At 40.9% G+C, this 25,510-nt stretch overlaps 1 protein-coding gene across 2 annotated transcripts in view; it reads right to left on the minus strand.

The window, feature by feature from the left end:
• Window positions 1-206: 206 nt before the first annotated feature.
• zdhhc9 (zinc finger DHHC-type palmitoyltransferase 9) overlaps window positions 207-25,510 on the minus strand; it is a 48,147-nt gene continuing 22,843 nt past the window's right edge. For both annotated transcript variants that reach the window (XM_050042128.1, XM_050042127.1), the window contains exons 4-10: window positions 19,924-20,082; window positions 17,392-17,529; window positions 16,876-16,924; window positions 14,462-14,564; window positions 7,872-7,975; window positions 7,569-7,671; window positions 207-4,985 (exon numbers count right to left, since the gene is read on the minus strand). In XM_050042128.1, the coding sequence (XP_049898085.1) occupies window positions 4,803-4,985; window positions 7,569-7,671; window positions 7,872-7,975; window positions 14,462-14,564; window positions 16,876-16,924; window positions 17,392-17,529; window positions 19,924-20,082 (839 nt within the window). In that variant the 3' untranslated portion in view covers window positions 207-4,802. The remainder of the gene's footprint in view (window positions 4,986-7,568; window positions 7,672-7,871; window positions 7,976-14,461; window positions 14,565-16,875; window positions 16,925-17,391; window positions 17,530-19,923; window positions 20,083-25,510) is intronic.

Genomic DNA, 25,510 nt, shown 5'->3' on the forward strand with positions numbered 1-25,510 from the left:
GATTTGTGACCACATACTATACTATGACTTTTGTTGTTGTTTTCAATGACATACCATTGTATGACTTTTTTGTTCTTACATTTTAATGCTACATTTTACCAGCTACTCACACTTATGTGTTTGCAATTTGCTGAAGAGGCTAAAGTGCAGTGCATTGCATCCATAAGCAACTCCCATCAAAAGAAAACATATCTTAAAAGACAAACAATAATAATAAGACAGTATTGTTTATTTACCAGACACACTGATCATGTAAAAAGAAGTGAAGTAAATTGAATGAAATACATATAATCACAGTGCTGATACTAAACAAAGTGAACATAAATAAAGAGTTCCATCAATGGTATAGTACTGTATCTGTATACATAATGCAATGTAATAGATTGATCAGAGCATTCAGATCTGACCACGTCATGGCAATTTAACACAGGAATCATACGTACAAGAGCTCAGCTTGAATCTACAGTCTCTATCGCCTTAAGAGCTAAAAATTAAACTTCAAATGTCCCTTTCAAAATCTCCTGTCCCTTCTTTTATAGAGTATCAATCACATACATTCTTGCTTCTCGGTGACAGCAACGCAAAGCGATCAAATACACAAAACTGTCTTCAAATACTTTCCACAAAGAAAGTTCAGCCACTAACTTCAGCTTTAAAACCTGGTCTTGAGTTAGTACTTCTTATTGGAAAGTTTTCCAAACAAATACTCAGCAATTTCACTTTTTTATACTTCACAGAAACAAATACTGCCACACACTTTACAGCTTCTTCAAATAGAGATGTGTCACTTATCTTTCCTTTTCTCAGAGTGTGTAGAGACTAATCTATTGCTGATCTATCGATTAGTCGATCAACAGAAAATTGATTGGCAACTAATATTTAAAGCACATATGCCCAAAATGTGCTAGTTCCAGCTTTTCAAATGTACATTTTTTCTGATTTTTTTTAATAGTCAATTGAATATTTTGAAGTTATGGATCTGTTGGTTTGACAAAATAATATGTCAACTTCAATATGTCAACTTTTTTGACATGATATAAACCAAACTATCAATCAGTTAACCAAGAAAATCATCCACAGATGAACCTACAATGGAAAAGAACAGGCTTACATTAAGCTTTTATCATACAGGGTGTCTGATATCTTATGCCTTCAACTACTCCATTATTGTTATGGTACAATGCAAACAATCAAACAGCTGCCAACAATCTCAGCATCCTAAAATTCATTTTCCACTCTGTTTGGCAAAAATCTTTAGGAGATATTGTGACTGTCTGGAGTCTTGATAATAAATAATCTCGGGCAGATTTCTGATACAATGCTGCTGATACACAAGTATATTTCACAAATACTAACTCTGTCTTGCATACAACACAATCACTATTACAAACCCTCGCTATCAGCTAACATCATTTAAATACTAAAAGAAGCTTCGCTTTCTCTCTCTGTCTTTCCTCAGTGTGGATGCTGTCCCCTTGAGCAATCTGTGACCAAAACAAAATAAACTCTCGAGCCACATTAAAGGCTGACATACACAGATGTGTGAAAAGAAAGGATCTCTCTGCCTCAGCTTCGTTCTCGGCGATAATGAGCCTGCCACAGACGGCTGCAGCGGAGGCGGCCTCGGCCCTAGGCGCACTGTAAGGATAACTGTCACAGCAAAGATGCAGGGAGAAGGAGAGGAGTTTAATATGTTTGTATAGAGGGAGGACAGACAGTGAAAAGAACTCAGAGGAAGATCAGCTCTGGTGTGATTAGCAGGAGGAGGTGCTCAAGCTCACAGGCAGCGTAATTAACACCGGCCGTACTTATAAAACAAAACAAAATAAATTTTTGCTGCAGTCTTTCCTCCTCACCAAACAGCTGAGAGGGTTTCAGTACATCTTTACCTGCTAAAACTATGTACAGTTCAACCATGGCTTTGCTTAGTTTTTGCTTCACAGGGTCTAACTCAGTGGTTCCCAACCTGTCAGAGCGGTGACTCATTAAAACCAGCTGTCACCAGTTCAAACAACAAGTACAATTTCCTTCTCAGATTGGATTTTCAAGAATTTCCAAAGAAAAATTCACAGGATTTCATAAGGAAAAAAAGCACAGATTTGTAGCATGTTTCTTTTCTCTCTTGTTAAAAGCAAAACAAGGACCACTGGGATGGTTCACTTTTTATTTGCCTTCAGGCAGAGAGTAAGATGAGAAGATATATACCCCTTTCTTGTCTGTACACTAAAGATGACGCCACAGTCAGCAGCTGGTTAGCTCAGCTTAGCCTAAAGAAGACTGGAGACAGGGGGAAACAGGTAGCCTGGCTTGGTCCAAAGATTAAACAAATAATAATAAAAATTCAGCCTGCCAGCACCCTGTTGAACTTCTGGCAATAGCTGCTTGACTTTGGCCGATCTATTGGAAGCAGAAAGAAGACAAGATGGAGGAGCTGATTATGTTGATGTCTCTATACGCAGACAGGCCTACCAACCTATAAGGACAACCAGAAGAGAAACATTTCCACCAAAGATAGATGACTGGTAAGCTGTCCAACATTTATAAATCTTTGGTAATTTCAGTGATTTCTTTAGTCTTGTTACAGTATGCAGCTACAAGCTAGCTTGCACTTCTACCAGTGATGGTCACCAATGTATCTGCCTTTCATCGCAGCCTTGGACTGAGGCCACAGCAGCCGCTTTTAAAAACACTTTGCAGGGCGCCCAGTAGCTTAGTGAGTAGAGCAGGCGTCCGACTTACAAAGGCAGTGTCCTTGCGGCAGTGGCAATGTGTTCAATTCCAGCCTGCAGGCCTTCGCTGCATGTCATCCCCTCTCTCTGCCCCTTTCACACCCAGACTGTCATATATAATAAGCCAAATAAATAGTTTATAAAAGAAACAATTTGCTTTTTGGGACTTTCTTGACTTCTCTTTCTTCGGTAGGTGGTTGTCAGGGCGGTCGTCAGTGTGGTTGTCAGGGCCGTGTGAAAGCAGCTTTAAACTCATGAATTAAATATGCTGTATTGCATTTGATTATTGTGTACAGGTGAAACTCTTTCTTGACTTCTTGTTGTTTTCACACAAAGGTTTTTGTACAGTTTAAACAAATCAACAGATAGCTTTAGAGGTGCTGGTAAGTGTATTTTTGAGTTTTGGATAGAGCCAGGCTCACTGTTTCCCCTTGTTTCCAGTCTTTATGCTAAGCTAAGCTAACAAGCTACTGGCTGTAGCTTCATATTCATTACACATACATGAGAGTGGTGGCGATCATCTCATCTAACTCTCTGCAGGAAAGTGAATATCCTATTTCCCAAAATTTCAAACTATTTCTTTAATTATCTCATGACCCCTTAGATCAGTGGTTCTCAACTGGCGGGTCATGGTCCATTCTGAATGGACCGCAAGTGACTTGCAAACATGTCAGTTTTGTTAAAAAAAAACACACTTTACTTTTAAGTGCAGTAAATTTCCAGCACAGAGCTTTTATTTTGAAGTGCTGTTCTCTGCTGTAGAGTGGGTGACTAACCGACAGCAGCCACTTAACAGAGATAGCAAACTAGCTCAATGACATGGCCATATGCAAGGATGGCGCTGAATATTTTAGACTGTGTGGACATTGAACTAATGACGAAGGAGAGAAAAGAAATCTGGACACTGTGGCTGGATCAGTTGTGAACCACTGCCTTAGATGATCTTGAAACTATTTGTGGGGGTCCAAACCTACAGGCTGGGAACCACCAGACTGATAAAAGTCGTCATTTCTCATTGAACACTGTGTCAGTGGTTAGAACGGATCAAGGGCTCCTCTGTTGGTCGACCTCAGTTGCATCTGAAAGTGCAACTATTACATGATAAGGCACTGTTACTACTAGTGTCTACTATCATCAGAAGTCAGGTCGTCTCTCTCACACACATACTGGGACTGGGCTGAGCGTCTCCTGGATACAAGACTCACCAAGCAATTTCATCTATTTCAGAGCACCGACGTCACACTACATCCTTGATTATATAAAAATGGAAGGACAGGCATTGGTCTGGATCACTTTAGAAAAACAAAAGATGCACGTAAGTAACAACAGTACTGAATGCAGCAATATCAGAATACAAGGTAGATTTTCACTTGCCTGGAAGGAGCCTTTAGGATATCTCAGCTAAAGATTTGCATGTCCTCCTCCTGCCTGGACATCATGTGTACTCACTGACTGACAGGTGTTAACTCTCATCATCACAAAGCTGCTTGTCCAGCCGTCTCATGGTTTGCATAGGGCATGTAATGTGCACACAACAGAGAACTGACCGTATGTATGAAGTTTTATACATGTCCAGAAGTAATATCGTCTTTGCCAGACACTTGCAAGGAGTATATTTGAACTGGCCTCTCACAATAAATGTCATTATGCAATTTTAAATAAAGAATAAAAGTAGTATTGACAATTAGAGTGACCCACAGGTGACCTGCGGGGATGTCATATGCTTGGAGAGTTTTGTTTTCCTCTGCAGTTCTTCCAGCAGCTTCTCCCCCTGCGTGTCTTTTCCATGCAGTGTTCAGGAGACAGAAAAGCTGCTGACTTTCCATTAAATCACCCCATCCGCCTCCTGCAGGAGCAAGTGTCAATCAAACAGCTCTGCAGCTACTGGTGAGGAGAGGAGGGAAGAGGAGGAGCTGCCGCAGAAACTCTTCTCTTCTGGTGGAATGTAGGGCGGCAGTCGGAGAATAACTGAGTCACCCGCACAGTAATCACAAGTTGATTATTAATGTTTCAGTTCCTGACTGGGCAGGATGTCGGGGGAGTGGCTACGACGAGAGCCGCCCCCTCATGCAGCTAATGGCCCTTGTCCTTGGCGATGGATGCTTCTGCATCAGTCTCGGGAGAAGCCAGGGGCGGGACCTTTGAAGCAGGAGGGAGCTCCTCTTTGGGGGAGGCGCTCTTTTCTGCTGAGACCGCAATGCTCGGCTTGGCATCATCAGGTGTGTGCTCATTAGGGATGAGTGGAGCCGTGGTTTTCTGTGGAGAGAGGAAAGGGAGAGACACTGGTGATAAACTGAGCTGCAGCGATAGGAGGTATAGGAGCGATAACATGCAAACAAGAGGGTCATTTGTGTCTGAACTGACTCACTGTTTCAGGATTTTAAACACACATGTCTAGCAGAGCAGAACTCTTCTTTCCCCACCATATAAGAAATCAACAAAACAACAGAATGACATAAAACGGCTGCTGGATGTTGCTAAAAAAATATGATAATTATCTACAGCAGCATCTGTGATACAACACCAAACAGCAGCTGAGTGTTGGAGAGTCGTACTCAGGTAGAGTCTCTGTATCCCAACAGCAAAAGCACAGAGATCAAACTGGAACGTTTTATTTATATTTATAAGAAAAAATAGATTACTCTTCTCCTTGTTGAGTTCTGACTATAAATAGCTCCACAAAATATCAGTTTCACTGCCTTGGTTCTGATGCTCCTGGAAGAGCAACAGCATTGTGGACGCAGTGAAATACGACCAATGCTGGCCGAACACCAACCAACTTTTCAAGTAACTTCTCTGTCGCAGACAAATTTACAATGTCAGAATAAATTCATGAGAGTTTTACCACATTTGTGGCACACTCTCTTGATCTCAATCATTTGGTGTAAGGTGGTCATAAAACTCAGTCTGAGCTGTTTTTTTTTTTCTTTCATCTTGACGTTCTAGCGAATTCAAATATGTTCAATATTATCTTAAGTTTTTAGTCGTAGTTAAGTTAAGTTCAATGATGTGAACATTGTCAACAAACAATAGCTGCACTCTCTCCAGCTCAAAACAGGAAGCAGCAAACTGGGTTGACAGTAAACATGGAGGGGACTGCAGGGAGGCGCAAGAATGTGAACAAGTCTTGGCTCTCTTGTACTGTGGTAAAGGAGGAGAAACTGGTGGAGTTGTGGAGTGAACAAGAGTTGGTGTTCAATTCAGCATGTATCTGATCCACCAACCAGCATTTATTTTAGTGAGAAATCTTAATTTTTTAAGCAGTTCACCTCTCATTCACACAGTCTGCTCCCACTAAAATAGAACAGCTAACCAATAGAGGCTGGGAGACTTTTTGTTTGTAAGCAAATACAGTTTATCTTTATCGATTGTACTGATGTCGACTGACAAGAATACTGTCGACATATGGTGCCTTTGATCTTGTGTTTCTAGAGTGATGCATTTTTGCAGACACTTATGGAATTGTTAATATTTCATATTCCTTAGAAGGAACTTCACATAGTATTTTGGTCTAGTTTGGCGTAGAGCAGGATGGGAAATAATCTCAAATGGAATCTAGTTGTAGTCTTGCAAACAGTGACCCTGCAAGATTCCCAGTCTTTGCAAATTCTATACCATATAACTAAAACCTCACACTGTCTTAAGAGGGTACCAGACTTTAGTCTTTTAAAAGTCTTTTAGTGTATGGTAGGCATAAACTAACTTTCTTAAACAAATAATGACAGTTATTAAAGACTTTTAATTACAGTAAGGGGCATAAACTATCTTGTTACCACTCTTGGGTAAATCAACATAATCTTCCATAATCACTGTGATATGAAGTAGTTAAAAATATAGTTTTTACTGCGCAATACTCAATGAGATCAGGTCTTGCGGTACCTGTGCGGCAGTGAAACATAATAATGTGAACATGATCTACAGCAACACTGATGAGAGAAACTCCACCCCAATGACCTAGCTACAGGGTTCCCACTGATCCTAAAATTCATTAAACTAAAATAAGGCCTTGAATGGTAATAAAATGTCTTAAATCAATCTTTCTAAAGTTTTAAAAAACATGGTAAGTAAGATTTTATAGGATTTTAGGATTTTAACGGCAGCTGTTTCCTAGTTTTGTTAATGCTGGGTCATGATTTTTTTTCTTCAATTTGGTGATTTTAAAACTGGTCTTAGATTTAATTCTGTGCTGTATACTATGCAGGATTTGTCGGTTATTGTTTGTAAACAATATCACCAGGGAAAATGAGGGTGACAGCCAACCACAGATCAATCAATCAATCAATAAATCAATCAATCAATCAATCAATCAATCAATTTTATTTATAAAGCCCAATATCACAAATCACAATTTGCCTCACAGGGCTTTACAGCATACAACATCCACTCTTGTTTGCTATATTTGCATCTTTTTCTGTGCTTTGTCTGACATTTTCGTAGTTTCCTCTCTGATGCCTGCTGCTTATGGTCTGACCACTGGTCATTACCTTTATCTAAAGCCTCGACCACACCTGAGCGCTTGAGCTGTAGGAACCCTGTCAATATTAGGAGAATATATAACAAATGAATCCATAGCCACAAAATGGCTCCACATCCATGTATCTCAAGATGGATCATCAATGTCACTTCGATAAAAAAGTGCTTTCCTCTCCCACACACACACACACACACATCCTTTCTTCTCTCCAACACTCTCTGTAATTGGTTTAGACTGTTTTATGTCTGCTCTGTATTCACTACTCTGTGCTTTGCAGCCTCGATCCACTTTAGAGCCAGAGGAGTGTGTGAGGGGGGAGGGTACTGTGTGTGTGTGTGTGTGTGTGTGTGTGTGCGTGCGCTCACTGTGGTTTGTGACACTGGGTTGCTACTGCTGGAGGAGGAGGGTGCAGCAGACGTAGCAGAAACAGCAGAGTCTTCCTGCATCACTCCTCTTCTGTCCAAGACGCTGGAGAGCGAGACAAAACAATCAGTCACAAACTGCGTCCCGCTCGTTACTCAGCGGGACGAGAAGTAGGAGAGGAGCAGATCTAACAGTCTAATCTATCACAGGCACTGATACAGAGCTCATTGATTACAGCAGGAAGACAGCAAAATCTTAATACAGACAACATGACAATAAATGAAACGATAAAGATGTGGGATTACCTCGGGTACGTCGGCCCGCAGAGCACCTCGCAGCAGTTTTTGATGATGTTCTTGTGGCTGTATGGGTTCTGCACTCTGTTCTTCCCCGACCAGGATCCTTTAATCTGTGGCAAAAACAAAATGTACACATCACTGGAGCAGCAAGCCTTCCCAGACCATTTCCCTGATTTTCCCTGTGCTTATACCTTATTCAAAAGCATGGCTCCTGTTTTTAGATGTTATTCCCACGGGCTCGGCTTTGACCTACTAAAAAGGATCTTGTCGGGATTTAATGATTCCTGGTTTAATGGGAACTCTGTGTGCCAACGGGTGCGAACGAGCACCGCAAGATTACAACCACTTTAATAATTCATTGAAAAATCTGAGAATTCATGCAAAGGATTCTCCCAGTAATAAGGACTCCTCCCACACTGTACTGTATGCATATGCATTATTCGGCAGCTAACAGGAGGCACATTTTAATATCTAAAGATTCGGTTTTCATCTTTTATTTAAGTAGCTGTAAGGGTGAAAAAAAAAAATCACATTTTTCTACACTGACTGCATCATATACATATTCTGTGATAGAGTCAAACCCAAAACAGGTTTTTACCTCTGCACAGTTACATCAAATGGAAATGTATTAGATGTACTGTACATCATTTTATACCTATGTCCAAAAAATTCTGCCTGACATATTTAGTATCTTTGGAAATGTTGGGATCTCAGGTTACACACAGGTTGCTCCACCTTGTTGGTTGGAGGTGGTTGGGGCTGTATACAGCCTGAAAGGAATACCTGCAGATTCTTCAGATTAAAGAAAAAATAATGTAATCTACGTTTTTATTTATAGTTAATATTCTCTTAAAAGACACTATAATAGAACATCAATCAAAAGACCTTTTTATACTGCCCGTTCAAGGTGGGAATATAATGCTGTTGTGCTGCCTCGTCATGCTATTTTGAAGGTACGATCAGGGAACAGGGGAACAGAGTGGTCTTGCTGTTAATACACCACGGGAGGTAGTAACAGCATTGTAACAGTGTCTGTATAAACAGGAAAGTCTGCGGGACGGGATCATGGACAGCATGGGTGTGATGTTTTGCCTACATGTTATGCAGGCAACCCATCATCGGACATTTAAAAGTAGCTGTTAGCAGTTAGTGGCTAACTCAAAGAAAAAAAATAGCAGCCATTAATGTCTGCAAACTGTGAAAACAGTGAGGTCCAGGAGCTTCTTGCCCTCCAAGCAAAAGGTTAGATCAGTCGCCATATAACAGGGACGATACATGTTTATTATTGACATGTTAATGCCACTGTTATTGTTTAGAAGTGCTGCGAACATGTATGTTTTATGTCACACTAGAGGCAAATGCTGATGCGTTACATGTCACACTCGTCACACCTCTTGTGATTTCACGATGCCGCTGTGCAGTCTATAATCACACACTGGAGCAAGATGATGCTGCTGTCATTTGGTTTGTTGTTGTTTATGTAAGAAGGGCTAAAGATACTACAGTAAAGCACAAACACTCATGTAGTAAAGCTGCAAATACAACTTTATTAATTTTTTGGAATATATCAATATTGGGGTATTTTTTGCCTCCGTCAATAGAGCAACTGAAGACAGGTAAGAAAAGGTGGAGAAAGGGGGGATGACATGCAGCAAAGTAAAGCAAACTTGCTAAGGTTACTGCTAAGGATTCAGCCTTACGTACACGGGGCACACACTTCACCAGGAGAGCTACCAGGTCGCCCCCAACTTTTTTTTCATAATCTCTATCAATGAAACTATTTGAGTAGCATAACTGCGTTTTTCATTTTAGTTTTTTGTTATACTACCATTGAAAATGCAATAACAAATTATTATTTCATTTTTTGTTACTTCTTTATTCACAGTGATTTTACTAGGAGGAAGCCTGATCACATCTACACTGTAACATACATTCACATCTGGAAACTGCCCAGTACAACCAGAGTCTGACCCACTGGAGCAGATGGGGTTAAGGGTCTTGCTCAAGGGTAGTCATCAGGGAGGGACAAGCGCTGCTTTTACACTTATTCCAGATTTATCCTGCCGGTCCGGGGATTGAACCATCGACCCATAATTTCTTAATTCAAATGGGGATGCATGATAATATCGGCAAGTCATCAGTATGATGGTCTTTAAAACTAAATATCTGCATTGTCCTCACAAGAACGTTTCTGCCAATATGACAGGCCAATAAGATGACACTTAAATTATGCAACACTAATTAGTCAAAATAAGTAAAATTTGTCCTGGTTCTGGCAACTGTCAGGACTGTCTCATTGAAAATGTTACGTAAAAATAAATATGGCATATTTTATGTGTCACCACAGACGAAGTAGTTTTCTTATGTCATCCCAGTGAACACCTTGAAAGGCAGAACGTCTTAATGTGTTCTGAAATAAGGTGGAGAAAAACATGTGCATTTATCAGCAATCTGCAAAATTGAGTTGGAAATTACTGCCATAATAGATATCTGCAAAAATCCAACATCGTGCATCCGTAGATTTAAGTGTAACTTACTAAAAATTCAGGTTACATTATGCTTTTTATTTGCCAGAAAACATGCAAAGGAAGAAAAAGCAGATTATTGATTGACATATATAACTGACCTCTAAACTAAACTAAGCTTGGCTGCACAGCAGAAGTTTGTACCCACTGACCCTGCCGCAGGTCAAAGAAAACAGCTTTTTTTTAGCTGCAGTAGATGTAGGTCAACAGTCTGCCCACGAGGTACTTCAGTACTGCATGCCTTTGTGTACTATCTGTGTGTGTATGAATGTGTGTGAGTGTGAGTGTGTGTGCAGGAGACACAGTTGACAGAGCATGTGTCATCTGATGGGAGAGACCAGAGCAGCTACAACACTCAAGGTGCCTTCTCTTGTTCGCCCTTATTCCACCATTTCTATCTTCCTCTCCTCCTCTCCTCTTCTCCTCCTCCTCTTCTCCTCCTCCTCTTCTCCCTCTCCACCTCCCCCCACCTCTCTGCCACAGCAGTATTTCTGGCAGCGTGCCCAGCCCCTGCAGGTATCGATGCTTCTATTATTAGGCCAAATCACAGATATCGAAGCGACCGGGCCGACGGCCACTGTTTCAACTCCTGGAGCAACATCACACTGTACTGTAGGTGCACATTGCAGAGCTTCATTACTGATTAAATGAAAAAAATGAGGCCAGCTTTCCCACAAGAAGGAAAAAAGGGAATTATAAATTAATCATTACAACAAAGTATGAGTGCACTCTCTTGCTTTCAGCCATCTAGAACCTCCCACCATCACTGCTGCTGCTCTCAGCTTCCCGTCAGAGCCTCTGCAGTCAGATCTGGGCTAACAAAGCCCCCAATGAAGTATACACACTGTTAATGTTAGCATACAGAGACACAACATAAATTACTCCCTCTGTGGATTCATCCACCTGCACCACCACCACCACCACTCATCTTCTGCTTCACAACAGCCTGAATCTGTGTGTGTGTGTGTGTGTCTCTGTGTGTGTGTGTGTGTGTGTGTGTGTGTGTGTGTGTGTGTGTGTGTGTGGTGACTCAACAACGACTCCATGGTAATGTGATCAAGCAATCAATACTTTTTTCCTCATTTAGCCTCACAAGCTTTTTCTAAATGTGGCTGACAAGTTGAGAGTCATAAACCAGCTGCTCGGTTTTGTTCTTATTTCAGCTCACTTCTATCATTGGCTTTTATGAAGAATAGCAGCTCTTCATGTGCATATTTTTAGATCATTAGACAACGTCGGCTCCATAAGCAGAGAGGAGCGCTCACCAGCCAATTTGTCAAATGGTTCAGACTCTGAGAAGCATTAAAGTGTTCCTGTATCTGACATTTGGTCTCAGTGTGGCTGAACTGGATGGTAAATTTTGCAATACAGGCAGAGAGACTGGTCAGCCACTTCATGTGGTCCAGTCTGCCTCATGTGAGAAAAAAGGAACAAACCAATGTGACACACTGTATGTCTCTGTTTTAACTTGAGTTATAATTAGACTTTCTTGTTTTTTTTCTCACGCTCTGTTTTCTTTCAACACCTTCTGTATTTGCTTTACTGTAGTTTACAGTGTAATAGCTTTGTTTAACAAGCCACGCTTTACCAGCCCTTCGTCCTTCAGTGCTGTACGAGGCCGAGCTGTTGTCAAGGAAACAGTTTTGGAGTCTTAGAAATTGTAGTGTTTACACCTCTGCGATGTATGTTTGTCTTTCCAGCCACGTGAAGCCAAGCTGCCTGATGACAACATTTACACACACAATCTTATAACTGTACTTCATCTTTATTGTGTGTATTCAGCTAAATCTAATTTTAAAACAAATCTCTACCTTGAAGGTGCTATTTTTAACTACTTACATGTTGATAGCTGTTTAGGAGCCAAGGGTTGAACTGATTGTAACGTAAGTTAAAAACTAAGACCTTCCCTGATTTTCTCAGTTGCCTAAAACAGCCTGTGGATTGACTCCTGTGTAAAGGACTTGGGATGGCATTGCTGGGAAAAACCAAAGCATGTGACATTTATATGTGTTTCCCAAGAGCCTTGCTTCTCTTCAGCTCCGCTACAGCGTTAATAGTGTGAACACCAGCTAACATTAGCTGAGAAATGGAGTCAGCTAGCATAAACAAACTACTGGTGTAGGTACCAGATATGCACGGTCTGTCAGATTTATGATTTGGTGGTCTGCAGAGCAAGCGCACAACATCCATACACTTTGCGTCATACAGGCATTCAGAATTTGTTACGGCATCTATCAGTGCAGGGCCCTGTGCAGATCTACCAAGCCAAGTATATCTGGTACCTTTATTGGCACCCAACACAACAGAGAGTACAAAACAATCCTAAGTAAACACAAAAAAGTTTTATCTAGTGAAGCCTGTCTGGCGAAACTAAAATGTGACCAACGTCAGGGGAAAGCTAGGGTCAACAGTCATCAGCATCAACATCAGCAGGGCATTCAGTTCATGGAGGGACCTTCTTTTGTTTTGGGGAATTAAAACCAGCCCGTGTATCAACACAAAACTGTACAATCATGTTCAGTCTCATGTATGTCACATCACTGTTTTGGCCGAAGCAGAGGATGCTCGCTCACACCTATGGGGCAGAGCATGCAAGTCAGCTAAAGTAAAAAGATGCTGACCGCAGTTCACTTAATGTTCACTGGAATCATTAGTAACAGGGACTGTCTGAAAATTACACACAGCACCTTTAAATGCACGTCTAACTCTTTCTCTAAAATCTCAGTAAGGATCAGGGATGGTGGAATATGACTTTGCTCTAACATGGCGTTTGGTACATTTAATCTCTATAACAGATTTGGCATATCTACACATGAATCTGCAGGTGACGGGACAGGATTTTGGTAAAGGAAGTGTTCTGGTTTTCGTCTGTAGTCCAAGCAGTATTGACAAATCATGTTTGAACGATGGTAACAGTACGTTTGAAGAGGCGGAATTCTTTTCCCAAAATGCAATCTTAGAGCCCACCTGATATTGTCTGACAACAAGTTAGTTTTGCATTTGTTTTTTTAATGTATCTACATTGAGATGCATCTATACATTTATAGAGATTAGCGAAAATGAACAGCACATGGAAGAGGAAGTCTTGGCTCCAGTATCTGCTGGCTAAACTGGATCAACCCGAAATATTGGCCCTCTCCCCCAGAGACCTTACTGTCGTCAGATGGTAGCCGATGAGTTCTGAGATTGTGGTACATTCACAACTGGCGCAACTTAGATTGTTTAGGTAGATGAAATTAATGGTGGCAACTCAGATGATCACCAATCACCAGTGCCAAAAGTGCTTGAAGATTCGGGTCTCAGTTCTCCACTATTCAAATTTCTGTATTTCAAGAAAATCGCAGAGCTGTCAAATATCAAAAAATGGTGCAAATGTAACCAAGACGCGTTTAAGTGCTTTGAGACAGATGTTGAAAAGGTGTAAAAGATCTGCCTCTCTTTAGCTACAAAGCAAAACCATTAGTGTTGTAAATGAAGTGATAAAGTGAATGTTATTTTTCTTCTGGTGTTTTTTTGGCTGGAAAAAAATGTCTGAGGTGCATTATCACCACCCTCTGGGCTTTAGGAGGATGTACCCTGATCTACACATGACCCAGGAAAACCAAGATGTTGCAATCAGATTTGTGGTCTGGCCAACAGAGGCACATATATGTATTTCAGTGTAAATGAAACCCAAAAAAAGAGTGTGACACATGCATCTGGACTTTACCCGACACTTGAAATGACGAATGTAAATGAGAGTGAGAACTCAGCATGGACCAAACTCATCATACTGAGTCCACTTGAAGTCTAAAACCAAGACAGATGGTGCCTGTTTGAGCGCATGGTTAAGAAAGTTCAGCATCTGGAATAAATTACTACTGATAATAATATTACTAAAGAAAACTAAACTAACCAAAGACTGAGTGAATACTGTTAGTCCGTGTGTTTATTAGTCATGGTTCATTTGCATAGAGACAATGTGAAACCTAAACAAACTACATGCAAAGTACATCACTGTGCCTCACAGGATGATTCAGGAAACAAACTGCAGATGTGACAGCATTAGTCATGACAGCAAGATGCACTTACGTCCTCATTGGTGGTCTGGTTGAGAGAGATCAGATAGGTGTGGAAGCCCGTCAGTCCCACCACCGACCACAGGGTGAAGAAACACACCAACACCTCCAGCACAGTGGACTCGAGTTAAGAAAACAGCAACAGATGCTTTCTGCCTGACACGTGGTCACTGATTAAACAGCGGACAGCAGGTGACGGCAGAATGGCAGACAGTTATGCAACATGATTAAAGACAGTGACGGTTGGTGAAGGGAAACAAATTCTGTAAAACGTATTTAATAAAAAGGGGTCAAAGGCAGGAGGTTATTACTCATTTAACTGTGCAAAAAAAGGAGAAATATCCAGCTGGAATTTAGTTCAGTTCCATTAATAAAATCTCAAACTACTTTCACATGATCATGTGTTCATCCTCTCTGTTACTCTACAGTTGATGTTGAGGCATTACTATTGCAAGCAGCTTCTCTTTCCATCTGGTGACCAGTGATTTTTCCGGCTGAAATGACTGTCACTAGCATATTTATCAGCTGCAGAAAACTAGCTAGTTAGTCTCATTGACTTTTAAATGTTTCCAGCTGATTTGTTACACAAAAAAAATTGTTAAAGGGATCTCAAAGGAACAGTGTTTAAGATTTAGAGGGATTTAGTGGCATCTGGTGGTGAAGATCACAAATTGCAACCAGCTGAAACTTCTCCTGTTTAGGATTCCTTAAGTGTTCATCATTCAGGAGGTTTTTACTAGTAGCCGAATTATCTGCAGAGGTCTCTTCCTCTCCCAAACAAATGGTCAACAATCCTCTGTAGAGGGGCTTCTATCTATGGTGGCCGACACAAAAACGCAAAGGACCCTATCTATAGCCAGTATTGGGTATGTACATTTTGGGCTACTGTAGAAACATGGCAGTGCAACATGTCAATCTCCATCAACGAGGACCTGCTCCCTATGCAGATATAAATGGCTCCTTCTAAGGTAATGAAAACACAACCACTAATTTTAATGTAATTATACACTAAAGAAACCATACTTATCATATTATATTCCATTTCTTCAAGTATATCCCCCTCATCCTACACACTGGGCCTTTAAATGTGCACTTGATTGCTATATACATGTAGTTGTGTTCAGTAACTGAAGCACAAAGGTCACTCTTTAACAATCTGAGTACAAGACTATAAAGAAACAGCACTGTTCTTTATAACTGCAGTGTAGTCAGTCCAAGTACTGTGAGTATAATAAGGAGAATTTTAAGATCAGACATTTATTTTGTTCTAACATAACACTGTCAGATTTTTAGAGTGTGTTTTCTCTCCTTGCTACAAGAGAAAAAGCTTTAAGAATGAAGACTAATCAGTGTTTCAGGCATTTAAAATACAAGTCATGTTTTTACATGACAAATAAATATATTGTTATCATTAGAGACTGATTTCAACCTGTCACCCCCCCCAAATATGGTACAATGTGGCAAAAGTGAGGCTCAGTTTTAATGATACTGGTATCATTTAAAACTAGACAACCTAGAGCATTCATTGATACACACGTGATGCTATCTTGTCCAGAAGGGGCTAAATATGCTACCAAGTTAGGCTAGAATTTGGCGAGAGAAAAAGTGGTATTGCCTTCTTAGAAAATCGTGCATTTAAATATTTCTGTGTACCTGTCTCCCTAAACAGTCTCTGTATTGCAGAAAATAACTAATTATAAACACTGGATTTGGAAATGGTGATAGATTAAGAGTAAATGAATGTGTTCACTCGTGGTTTGATGTTATAATTTGATGCCTTGCAGTAATTTATTTCCATCAATTTTTAATTTTACTTTTCTCTAATAAGTCGCTGGAGGGGTTTTTTTCTCTCCATGTTTTGTTTTAAGGTAATAGATTGAATATAAATGTCACAGTTTTATTAGAAAGACAGAAATTCTCTGTGTTTTGATATAACTGACTTTACTTTTTGTGCTTTATAATCACATTGAGTAAATGTATGCGAAACGGAGCATGGCCTGGACGGGTCTCTAACACCGGATTTGGAAATGGTTGTTAGAGACTCCATCTCTGTCACTACAAGGCTAATGGCCAAGAGCTTATTTGAAATTGCCTGTGACAGTGTTAGACCTAGAGGTGGGTGGTGATGGTGATGGAGTGGGTGTAGATGAGGGGCCCAATTTGGAAAATGCTGTCCCCCTGTCCATAAATTCTAATGGCTGGCCTGGAAAGGCTACAAAAGGACATGTTAGGAAATCCAAGCTTGACGGGCCTGCTGTGCCTGGTTTCTAAGCTATTACTGGGAGATCACTGTTCGGGAAGAGGTTTTGGAATACTTGAAAAGTCTCTTTGACGTTTTTCATTTTCTATTCTAGGAAATCTGGCAACCATGGCCCCCACAGCAGCTGTTTTTGTGATATATACTGTGGTCAGAGCTTAAAAGGATATGTTCCAGGTGTTTCCTTCAAAGTGTTCAAAAAGCCATTATCCACTGAACCTGTGAACAGAGCAACACGGGGAGAGAAGTTAAAAAGAAAAGACTTTCTAAATAAAATCCCGCTGCTTCCTTATTCATTTTTCCTGTACTGAAAAGACACAATTACTCCAGTATTAAGATAACAAGCCCAGAGCTAATTATCCTGACTAGAAACACATTGTTTCCTCGTCTCTCTGTCTTCCTGCTGTCTGCGTTGGATAGAACAAGGAAGCAGGGGGATGAGGATGAAAGAGGGATCATGTCAAGCTGTCGGTTGCTGTTGCATGTCATGTCACAGTGTAGGAAAAGCCTGGTCTGAATCAGGTCATAGTTTCAGCACTTGCATTTACATGTAAAGCTGACTGAGCTCGTGTCACAGGTCGCTCTTCCTGTTTTGTCACAATCCTTTAGCAATGCATGTACTACTCTCTGACATGTTGTACCTGTCTGTTCCCTCTGATCTGACAAATGACTGACAGGATACTCACGCATGACCACGTGGACGATGTTGAAGGTGAAGATATAAATGGTGAGCAGGGAGAGCGACAGGGTGAACATGTAGAAGTATCGGTAGTTCCTCTTGCCCACACAGTTGCCTACCCATGGACAGTGGTGATCAAAACGGTCTGTGAAGAAGAGAAAAAGGTCACCTTATAAAAATATGTAAATTACACCAGAGGCTACACTCACAACTTTTCATAGAAAGCAGATACTTCTGGCAGACAAACAAATGTTAAAAATACACCAGCTGCAGTCTTTTAGTCAAAGACGGCTTTGTGCATCAGCTTCTGTAAACCTGCAGTCTAAATATAGTGATCACTTCCTCGCTGCCTTTGCTCTCCTATAATTTGGAGGAGAGCCAGATGAAAGCAGGGCAGGGTCAAACGGACAGCAGGGAGTGCAGCGGTGTGTCTGCTGCACTCCCTGGATGCAGTTTCACAACATTATACAGAAAACATCGAGGCAGAAACACGAGCAATGTGAAGCAGCTCGCAGATATAAGGATAAAATAAGTGGATCACTTTTATTATTTACAGAGTAGAGATGTTCCAATTTTAGTTTTAAAGGGACAGCTCACACCCAAATCACCTGTACCCTTGCTATTTATCAGTCTAGATTGTTTTAGTGTGACTTGTCAAGTATTGGGAATATCTGCCTTCTCTCCAATATTGTGGAACTAGATGACACTCACCTTGTGATGCCACAAAATACATTTCAAAAACTCAACATCAATGTGTCTTTCCAGGAATCATGACCCGCTTACTCCACAAACCTTGTTTTGTGCAGTTTTATGTGGGAACTATTTTCATTCTACTGAACTACACCTGTCAATCATATCACTGCGCAGAAGGACGCATGCATCTACTGTTACTTACTCTCATCTAGCACCACTTAGCTAGCGAACATTACAGCTCAGCTGATGAGGACAGCATTAATGCTCACATCTTCCTCTGTCTGTCTATGAGTAGAGGCAGTCTTCCTTCTGTGTGGTGATATGGTTTGCTAGCATAGTTAGAAAGAAAATAGTTGAATACATGAAACTGCCCACAACAAGGTCTGTGGATTATCTTGAGTAACCAGGTCATGATTTCTGGAAAGAGACATTGCTGTTGAGTTTTTCAAATAGATTTTTTGACCCTTTGAGCACCACAACCCGAGTGCCATCTAAGTCTATCACATTCAAGAGAAGGCAGACATGTTTACAGCTGTTATCTTCAACACTCTGCAACTAACATCATAACAATCTACACTGATAAAAAGCACTACAGATGAGAGGAATTTGCTGATGATTAAAAAATTTGATGTGAAGTTACACTGTCCGTTTAAGGAACCTTTTCATTCAGTCCTCCTTTCATTCAGACTGAAATATCTCAACAATTAATTAATTTATTGCCATGAAACATTTAGTCTCCAGAGGATGAAGCCTCACAGAGAACTCCTTGTGTCTATTGTGTTTTTAGACTGTATATAGAGCACAGCAGGACAGTAAACCTCTATGTTGTTCACTCAATATGGACATCAAAACTTTCAAATTAAAGCTGTGAAAACACTTTACAAGCTTGATAATCAAACAAAAATTGCCATTTTGTCCATTTGAGTCACTGATAATTCAGAGGTCTGGAGCCAGACCAGCACTTTACCCCCAAAGTTACTGTTTAAATTTAACTCTAATGTTCCTTATACAGAGCTAAAACTATACTGTGCATCAGATATCTCATAATACATTAACCAGAGTAGACTCCGGGTACAAACAAATATAATTTGTGAAGCAGTTTTTTATTATGCTGCATATTTTCTGAGAGACTTTAACCGCTATAAATGATGTTGGGTTGAGGAAGAAAAAATATGACTGCAGTAAAAAAAGGGGACTGAGGCACGCTGCTGTGTCATGCTTAGACTATGTGTGTGTGTTTCTGTGTGTGTGTGTGTGTGTGTATACAGCAGGTGGACACAGATGAACCAGTGTTCAGAATGACTGAGCGCTTATTCCCTCACTGAGCCTCCACTGTCTCCTCTCATATCGCTACACTCCCTTCAGACGCATTCCTCAATCATCAGAAGCCAAATCACTGTTATTCTGCAGGGTTGAGAGATGCCACGGCTACACGCACGCACACGCACGCACGCACGCGCGCACACACACACACACACACACACACACACACACACACACACACACAGAGTTCAAACAGCCTTCATAATTCAAAGCACATTCCATAAAAAACAGTCCCGTTGTCGGCTCGTCTGATTCAGTTTTCTAAATCTTTTGCACTCTGTCTGCTCAGCCCAACATTTATTTATAAAGCTATCGTTTCTATTTCTTTTCATTATGTGAAAAATGATTGCAGAGAGGTAATTAAGATCGAGGCTTCAGTAATAATCATCACGTCAGGGAGCTATTTTTCCTCACAAAACATTACTCACCTTTCTATTTCTGAAAAACTGAAATAAACTGATTTCAATGAGCTGTCTTCTCACTCTGTGAAGCCTCTGACAGCAGATCAGAGCACTTTTCTTACCGACGCAGTTGTCACAGATGCTGCAGTGAGATGCTCGAGGTGGTCGGAAGATCTTGCAGGTGTAGCAGTACTTGAGCTTGACGATCTGGTTGTTGATCTGAACGTTGCGGATGCGAGGTGGAGGGCGCTGGCCTGCGGGGACGTTCCCATTGGCAGCCTCTGTGGAAAGGGAAAGCCACATTTATTAGCAGGTGTTAGCAATCTTGATCACACAATGAATTATGTTTAAAGGTGTTATCTAATCAGAATTCAACACAACTCCAAAACTGTGTCCTCAAAATCACAATTAAAACCTGTGACAGTGTTTTCACAAATAAGGAACATAAAAAGCTCCACAAAGGCACAGTTTCTTGTGGAGCTGCCCCCTGAAAGACAAAGATTGGAATCATCAGTGTGAGACCCCACAGTCGACTGAGATTCATCAAGTCGAGCAGTCGTTTTTTTGGTCAGTAAGTGTGAATTTAAAGGCAGCTGCAGACCCAGACCCAGGGTGAGTCTGAAACCCCTTTCTGTAGACAGTACCCAGAGAAGCTGTATGTGAGAACGCAAATGTCTGAATCATTTGGATCGGACGTTAAATGGACTTCACCCTGCTAACTCCCTTGTACGCAGTCTGTGTAATGTCCGATTGACCCCATGTGTGACTAGAGCAGGTAATTATCCAGAGGATTCAAAGTGAGTGAGTGGGCATGTTGTTGATGTTTCTATCACGCAGCTTCCGCAAAACCGTAAGAAAAAAAACATCAAGGCTGAAGAGGAAGGGTCATTTAAAGGAACATGGCAACAAAAATTTCAAACTGGAGCGATGACATGATTCAGGACCTTCTGCTGATAAAGGCCAAAGCTGAAATCGTCCGAGAAATTCAAAGAACAGCAAGAGACACTGATGTTTATACCAAATTACAAACTGACTACGGGACTGCGGTGTAATTCATATCATGTCATCCTCCCTCCCCCCTTGTCTAAACCAAACAGAGTATTTCCAGTAGGTGAGAATGCCTCTGACACGGACAATCTCCTGTTGTGTAAAGGGAAACTCCAGACAATGTCCGCACCTAATTCTCTGGATATTCTTCCGGAGTTTAATGAGAAAACAACTTGAGTGAGACGGAGGCAGCTGCCCAGAGGAAGAGGGGTTTTGCCCAGTCAGGCTCTGAGATAATGTTATCTTCTGCCTTCTGCTTAGATGTGGAGAGTTTACAGCTTGGAGCAACTTAGTACAATACAGTCTCGTACGTACAGTGGCTTTTGTTTGATATCTAATGTCGGCAAAAGATGCTGTGGCACATTTCCAAACTGTTGTGAGTGTAATTCGCACATATTAGCTCAAAGGACTAACTTGGCTTACTTATTATATTATGTGAACGTCGCTGTCACCCTGATCGCCCTCCCAAACCGTGCTCAAACTCTATATAAAATAAAAAAGGAAGAACTGATCGAATAATCGTATTAAACAGTCAAATCCGATCAACTAATATAAGTCTGAGTCGCGTACAGCCTTACTTTCTTGCACTGGGTTGCATTAGACTGTACAGGTCTTAAACAGGCAGTGAGGAAAGTGAGATTCAGCGACAAATACAACAAAAAAGGGACGCAACTCTTGACAGATGAACCTTGATGATGTCAGTGAGAACCATCGTTGGCTCGATACAGTATTGATGATGGTGGATCTCTGTGTAATCACAGCTGAGATGTTATTATTTATCAGCGACACCATAACACAGTGTTCCTAACGCTGAAACATCTTTTAGGTGAGATGGTTTGTTTTTGCAGTCACCATCCAAATGAAATTCTCACACATTCACTTTTTCTTGGCAATTCAGATCTTTCTGATTATGTAGCACTGCAGGAGCCGAGAGGGTGGAGAGACTGGCTAATGACCAGAGGGCTGCTGGCTGGAGTCTCTCAGGAGAATAACTGTTATGGAGAAATCTACCATTAACATGCTGCATGGGGGAGACGTGAATGTGGAGTTAATGGGAAATAGCAAGCGTGCTCATTTGACTTGCTGGGAATAAATCAAGATAAGAAATGTTGTATTTGTGGAAATTATCTGGGAAGCGTTCAGAGATGAACATAAACTATGCTGCATTTCTATCATTTGTATAAATTCTCTTCTTATGTAAAACAAAATAGTTTCTGCGTAAATAAATCAGTGAAACGAGCACCTTTACAAACCATCCATTATACACCAATAGACATAAAGATCGTGAAATGTACTTTATCTAACGGAACAAACTGCTCTGAATTATGAATCTACTGAATGCAGGATTAGTGGCTTTCAGGATAAACCAGCGGAGAATAAATTAATGAGTCATCACTCACGGGGAATGATGCCACTCCCTCGGGCAGCACAGCTCTGTCTGCTAGTGGCATTATATATTCCAAGAGGATGCCTCTCCTCCTATTAGCATTCCCCCTCGGGACTTGCAGCTAACAGGCTGAAGGGACAGAGCATCGAGGCAGCGGCGGCTTCATCAACATGCCTACCTCAGCCTCACAATGAGATCCATACCTGCCTTCTCCACTGGCTGATATCTGTTGGCACGCCCACACTCACAACAGCAAACAGCTACCCGAACACACTGAAAAACATACTATATAAGAGCTACAAGTGTGGGATTGACATTGTTAAACTAAGGGATTCATTTAGGCTGCTTCAGTGCATTATCCTCACATGGTCATGCCCCTTTTAAGCATTTAAGTGATGAATGTCTTGCTATTTTGGGAGATTTGCTGAGATGTTTTAAGTGGAATGTAAAACATTTTGCCAAAAAAGGGAAGTTAACCACTGCCAGTAAAGACCCAGTGAGATGAAAAATGCATTCACCCAGTTTTAGTCCTGTGTCTCTGTGTTAAGTGATCATTTATCTCATGTTTTATGCCAAATATATATGTAAAAAAAGCAGTATCAGGGGATTCTTACATCAAAATCCCTGTGTTTTAATTTTCTGTAAAACCAAATAAAAGAGTTTCAAACGTTGATGACTCACTCAGGGGCGTTTAATTCAATTCAGTTCAATTCAATAGAACTGTATTTATCCCTAAGGAGTACAGTAACCACAATTTCAACGATTCACAACCAGTCACAACCAGACAACTAGTTGGTTCCCCAGGTCAGGGTCACTCACTGGGCCCAGTTTTAGAAGTAATAAATATCTGGCAAAAAACACACAACATAAAAGTGTTTTCTAGGAGCAAAAGCAAAAACCATTGCCTAATAGAGTAACAATAGGAGTAAGTAGAAAAGTTCATCCAATCAAATGTGACTTTGGTCGACTAGTTTGCCACACCGGTCATATAAAACCATACTTCAACACTTGTGAGTTGTAGTTAAGCCCCCAGGAACAGCGCTGGGCTTTGAAGCCAGTTGTGGACTTACAACTTCCGGGTCCATCAGGTGATGCCATTGGGGCTCCAAACCGCTTTTTCACGCTTTTTCCGCTTACACTATGAAAGAGACGTCTGTAAATCAGTGGATACAATTTTTTCATGTCACAACCACTGTGAAAAGACCAGTTTTACTATCAGGATTTGATTAATTCAGTCTGACAACATTTCAAAAGTGTAGAGGAACTGCACAATTACATAATTTTTTATCCCTATTCACGTTAGTGGAGCTCTAAACCATAGTTAGCTGCTTGGTCCCTGTAAGTCTGTTGTGCGCTTGATCTATGGCTCCCACAGTGCAGAGAGTCCAGGTAATATCATACTACTGAAATCAAGCTTTTTTGGCTTTGTGTGCCTCCAACGTTGTACCCAGTTCTCTTCATACATCCATGGTTGCCACAACTAACTAACAGAGCAATGTGGAGAGAGACAGGAAGACATGTATGTTTGGATATCAGATGGCAAAACCTTTGTTCTCATTTCTAAATCAATGAGTCAACTGTCCTATTTATTTATCTTTGTCCTCCCCTTAAACTAACAGTGGAAGTGGGGGTGTGCAGAGCCAACAGTCCACCTACTGTAGCTCTCTAAACTCTAACCCCGCCTACTTTTTAGTGGTCTAATCAAATGCAAAGGATTTGATTTAAATCCCTCTTCTAACTGTACACTGTGCAAATATTTCAATTCACTGGTATATATGAAGGTAAAGACACTCTAACGTCTGTTTTACTGGGACTTTAAATTCCTGCACTCGCACACGAATTTGTCATAATAATTTGTCTCACTCTTCAGCATTCAGCAGCCGCACCAAGTTAAACATCTTTGAGATTTAGACTGTGGATCTGACAAATTTTTCATCATTTTCAGGCAATTAAAGGACTAAATGATTGGTGGAAAAAATAATCAACACATTTATCAATAATGAAAATAATCATTAGTTGCAGCTCTGTTCACATAAATAATTCCAAATGAGATTTCCTCATATAAACTACACGCGGGAGGTGTCTAATCTCCAGCGGGGTCATCACGGCCACAGTTAGACCAACGAGCCATTGTCATCCAACGTGTGGTATGAGTCACATTCATGATGAGAGAAGTGCTGGCTGCCAGATAACCCATTCTCAGAGGACCGACTGCCTCAGCCTTGCTTTTACAGCCCTCCTCTGTCATGAGCCGAGACCAGTCTCCACCCATGCCTCTTGACCGGAGTGAGAGAGCACGAGTGATGGCTGAAGGACACCGTGAATCTTTAACAGAGACAAAGAGTGAACATTGAGCAGCCACAGAGGCAGTGAGGGAGGGAGGGAGCGGGGTAAGGATGCAGGGAGGGCTGCTGCAGAAATATTGCAGAATAAAAGCTGATTCCTCCAGATATAACGACAGTCTGGACAGCCCAGCCAGTGGGCACGAACAAAAAACCAAACACAAATGTACTGCTTCTAAAGACAACAAGAATTGTTTACAGAGGCTTTGTTGTCATTATGATACAGCGCATAGTTTGTTTTGGGTAATGAGACAACAGGATCCCTTGTAATGAATGTGTGTTAGAGCTCTACGTTCACAGACGAGCACACCCAACCTTGAGCAACATAAAGCATAACAAACATGAATAAACCAACAGGACTGGGGCTGTCTGCTCACTGCTTAACTAGCATATATACTGAAGTATTTATGCCTCCAAAATACTTTCATTTGAGCTGCTTCCATCAGACATGTAGTCCAGATCTGTGGCTGTCATTTTATACAAAAAGAACAGCCTCGATGATGATCATGTAGCAGCACACGTGCTGTAATAACCATTTGTCCTGTTGTTGACTTAACATTTGAATGGCTGCAGATAAGGGATTTGTGCCTGGAGGTATTATCAGTACTGATTGTGCAGAATAGCCATGCACACTTCAAGGTGAGGAGCTGGACTACGATTACACGAGAGGAGGTGAGACCACACGTTACTTCACACCTGACAACAATCTGTAGTATTATTATTGAAGGTGTATGAATAAGGATGCTGCTGGGCTTTTGTTCTATTAACAGCAATACATTTATATTATCATATACAAATGTTGTGCTACCATTCATTCTCCAGTTTCTTTAACGTCTTTTCGTTTTTTTAACAACCATTTTTTTTTCTAATTCAAATGAAAAATCCCAAGGTTTGTAAAGATACTTAATATCTGGATGTGTTTATAACTGTGAA

This window comes from Epinephelus moara, chromosome 4 (genome assembly GCF_006386435.1).
Source record: "Epinephelus moara isolate mb chromosome 4, YSFRI_EMoa_1.0, whole genome shotgun sequence".
Lineage (NCBI taxonomy): Eukaryota > Metazoa > Chordata > Actinopteri > Perciformes > Serranidae > Epinephelus > Epinephelus moara.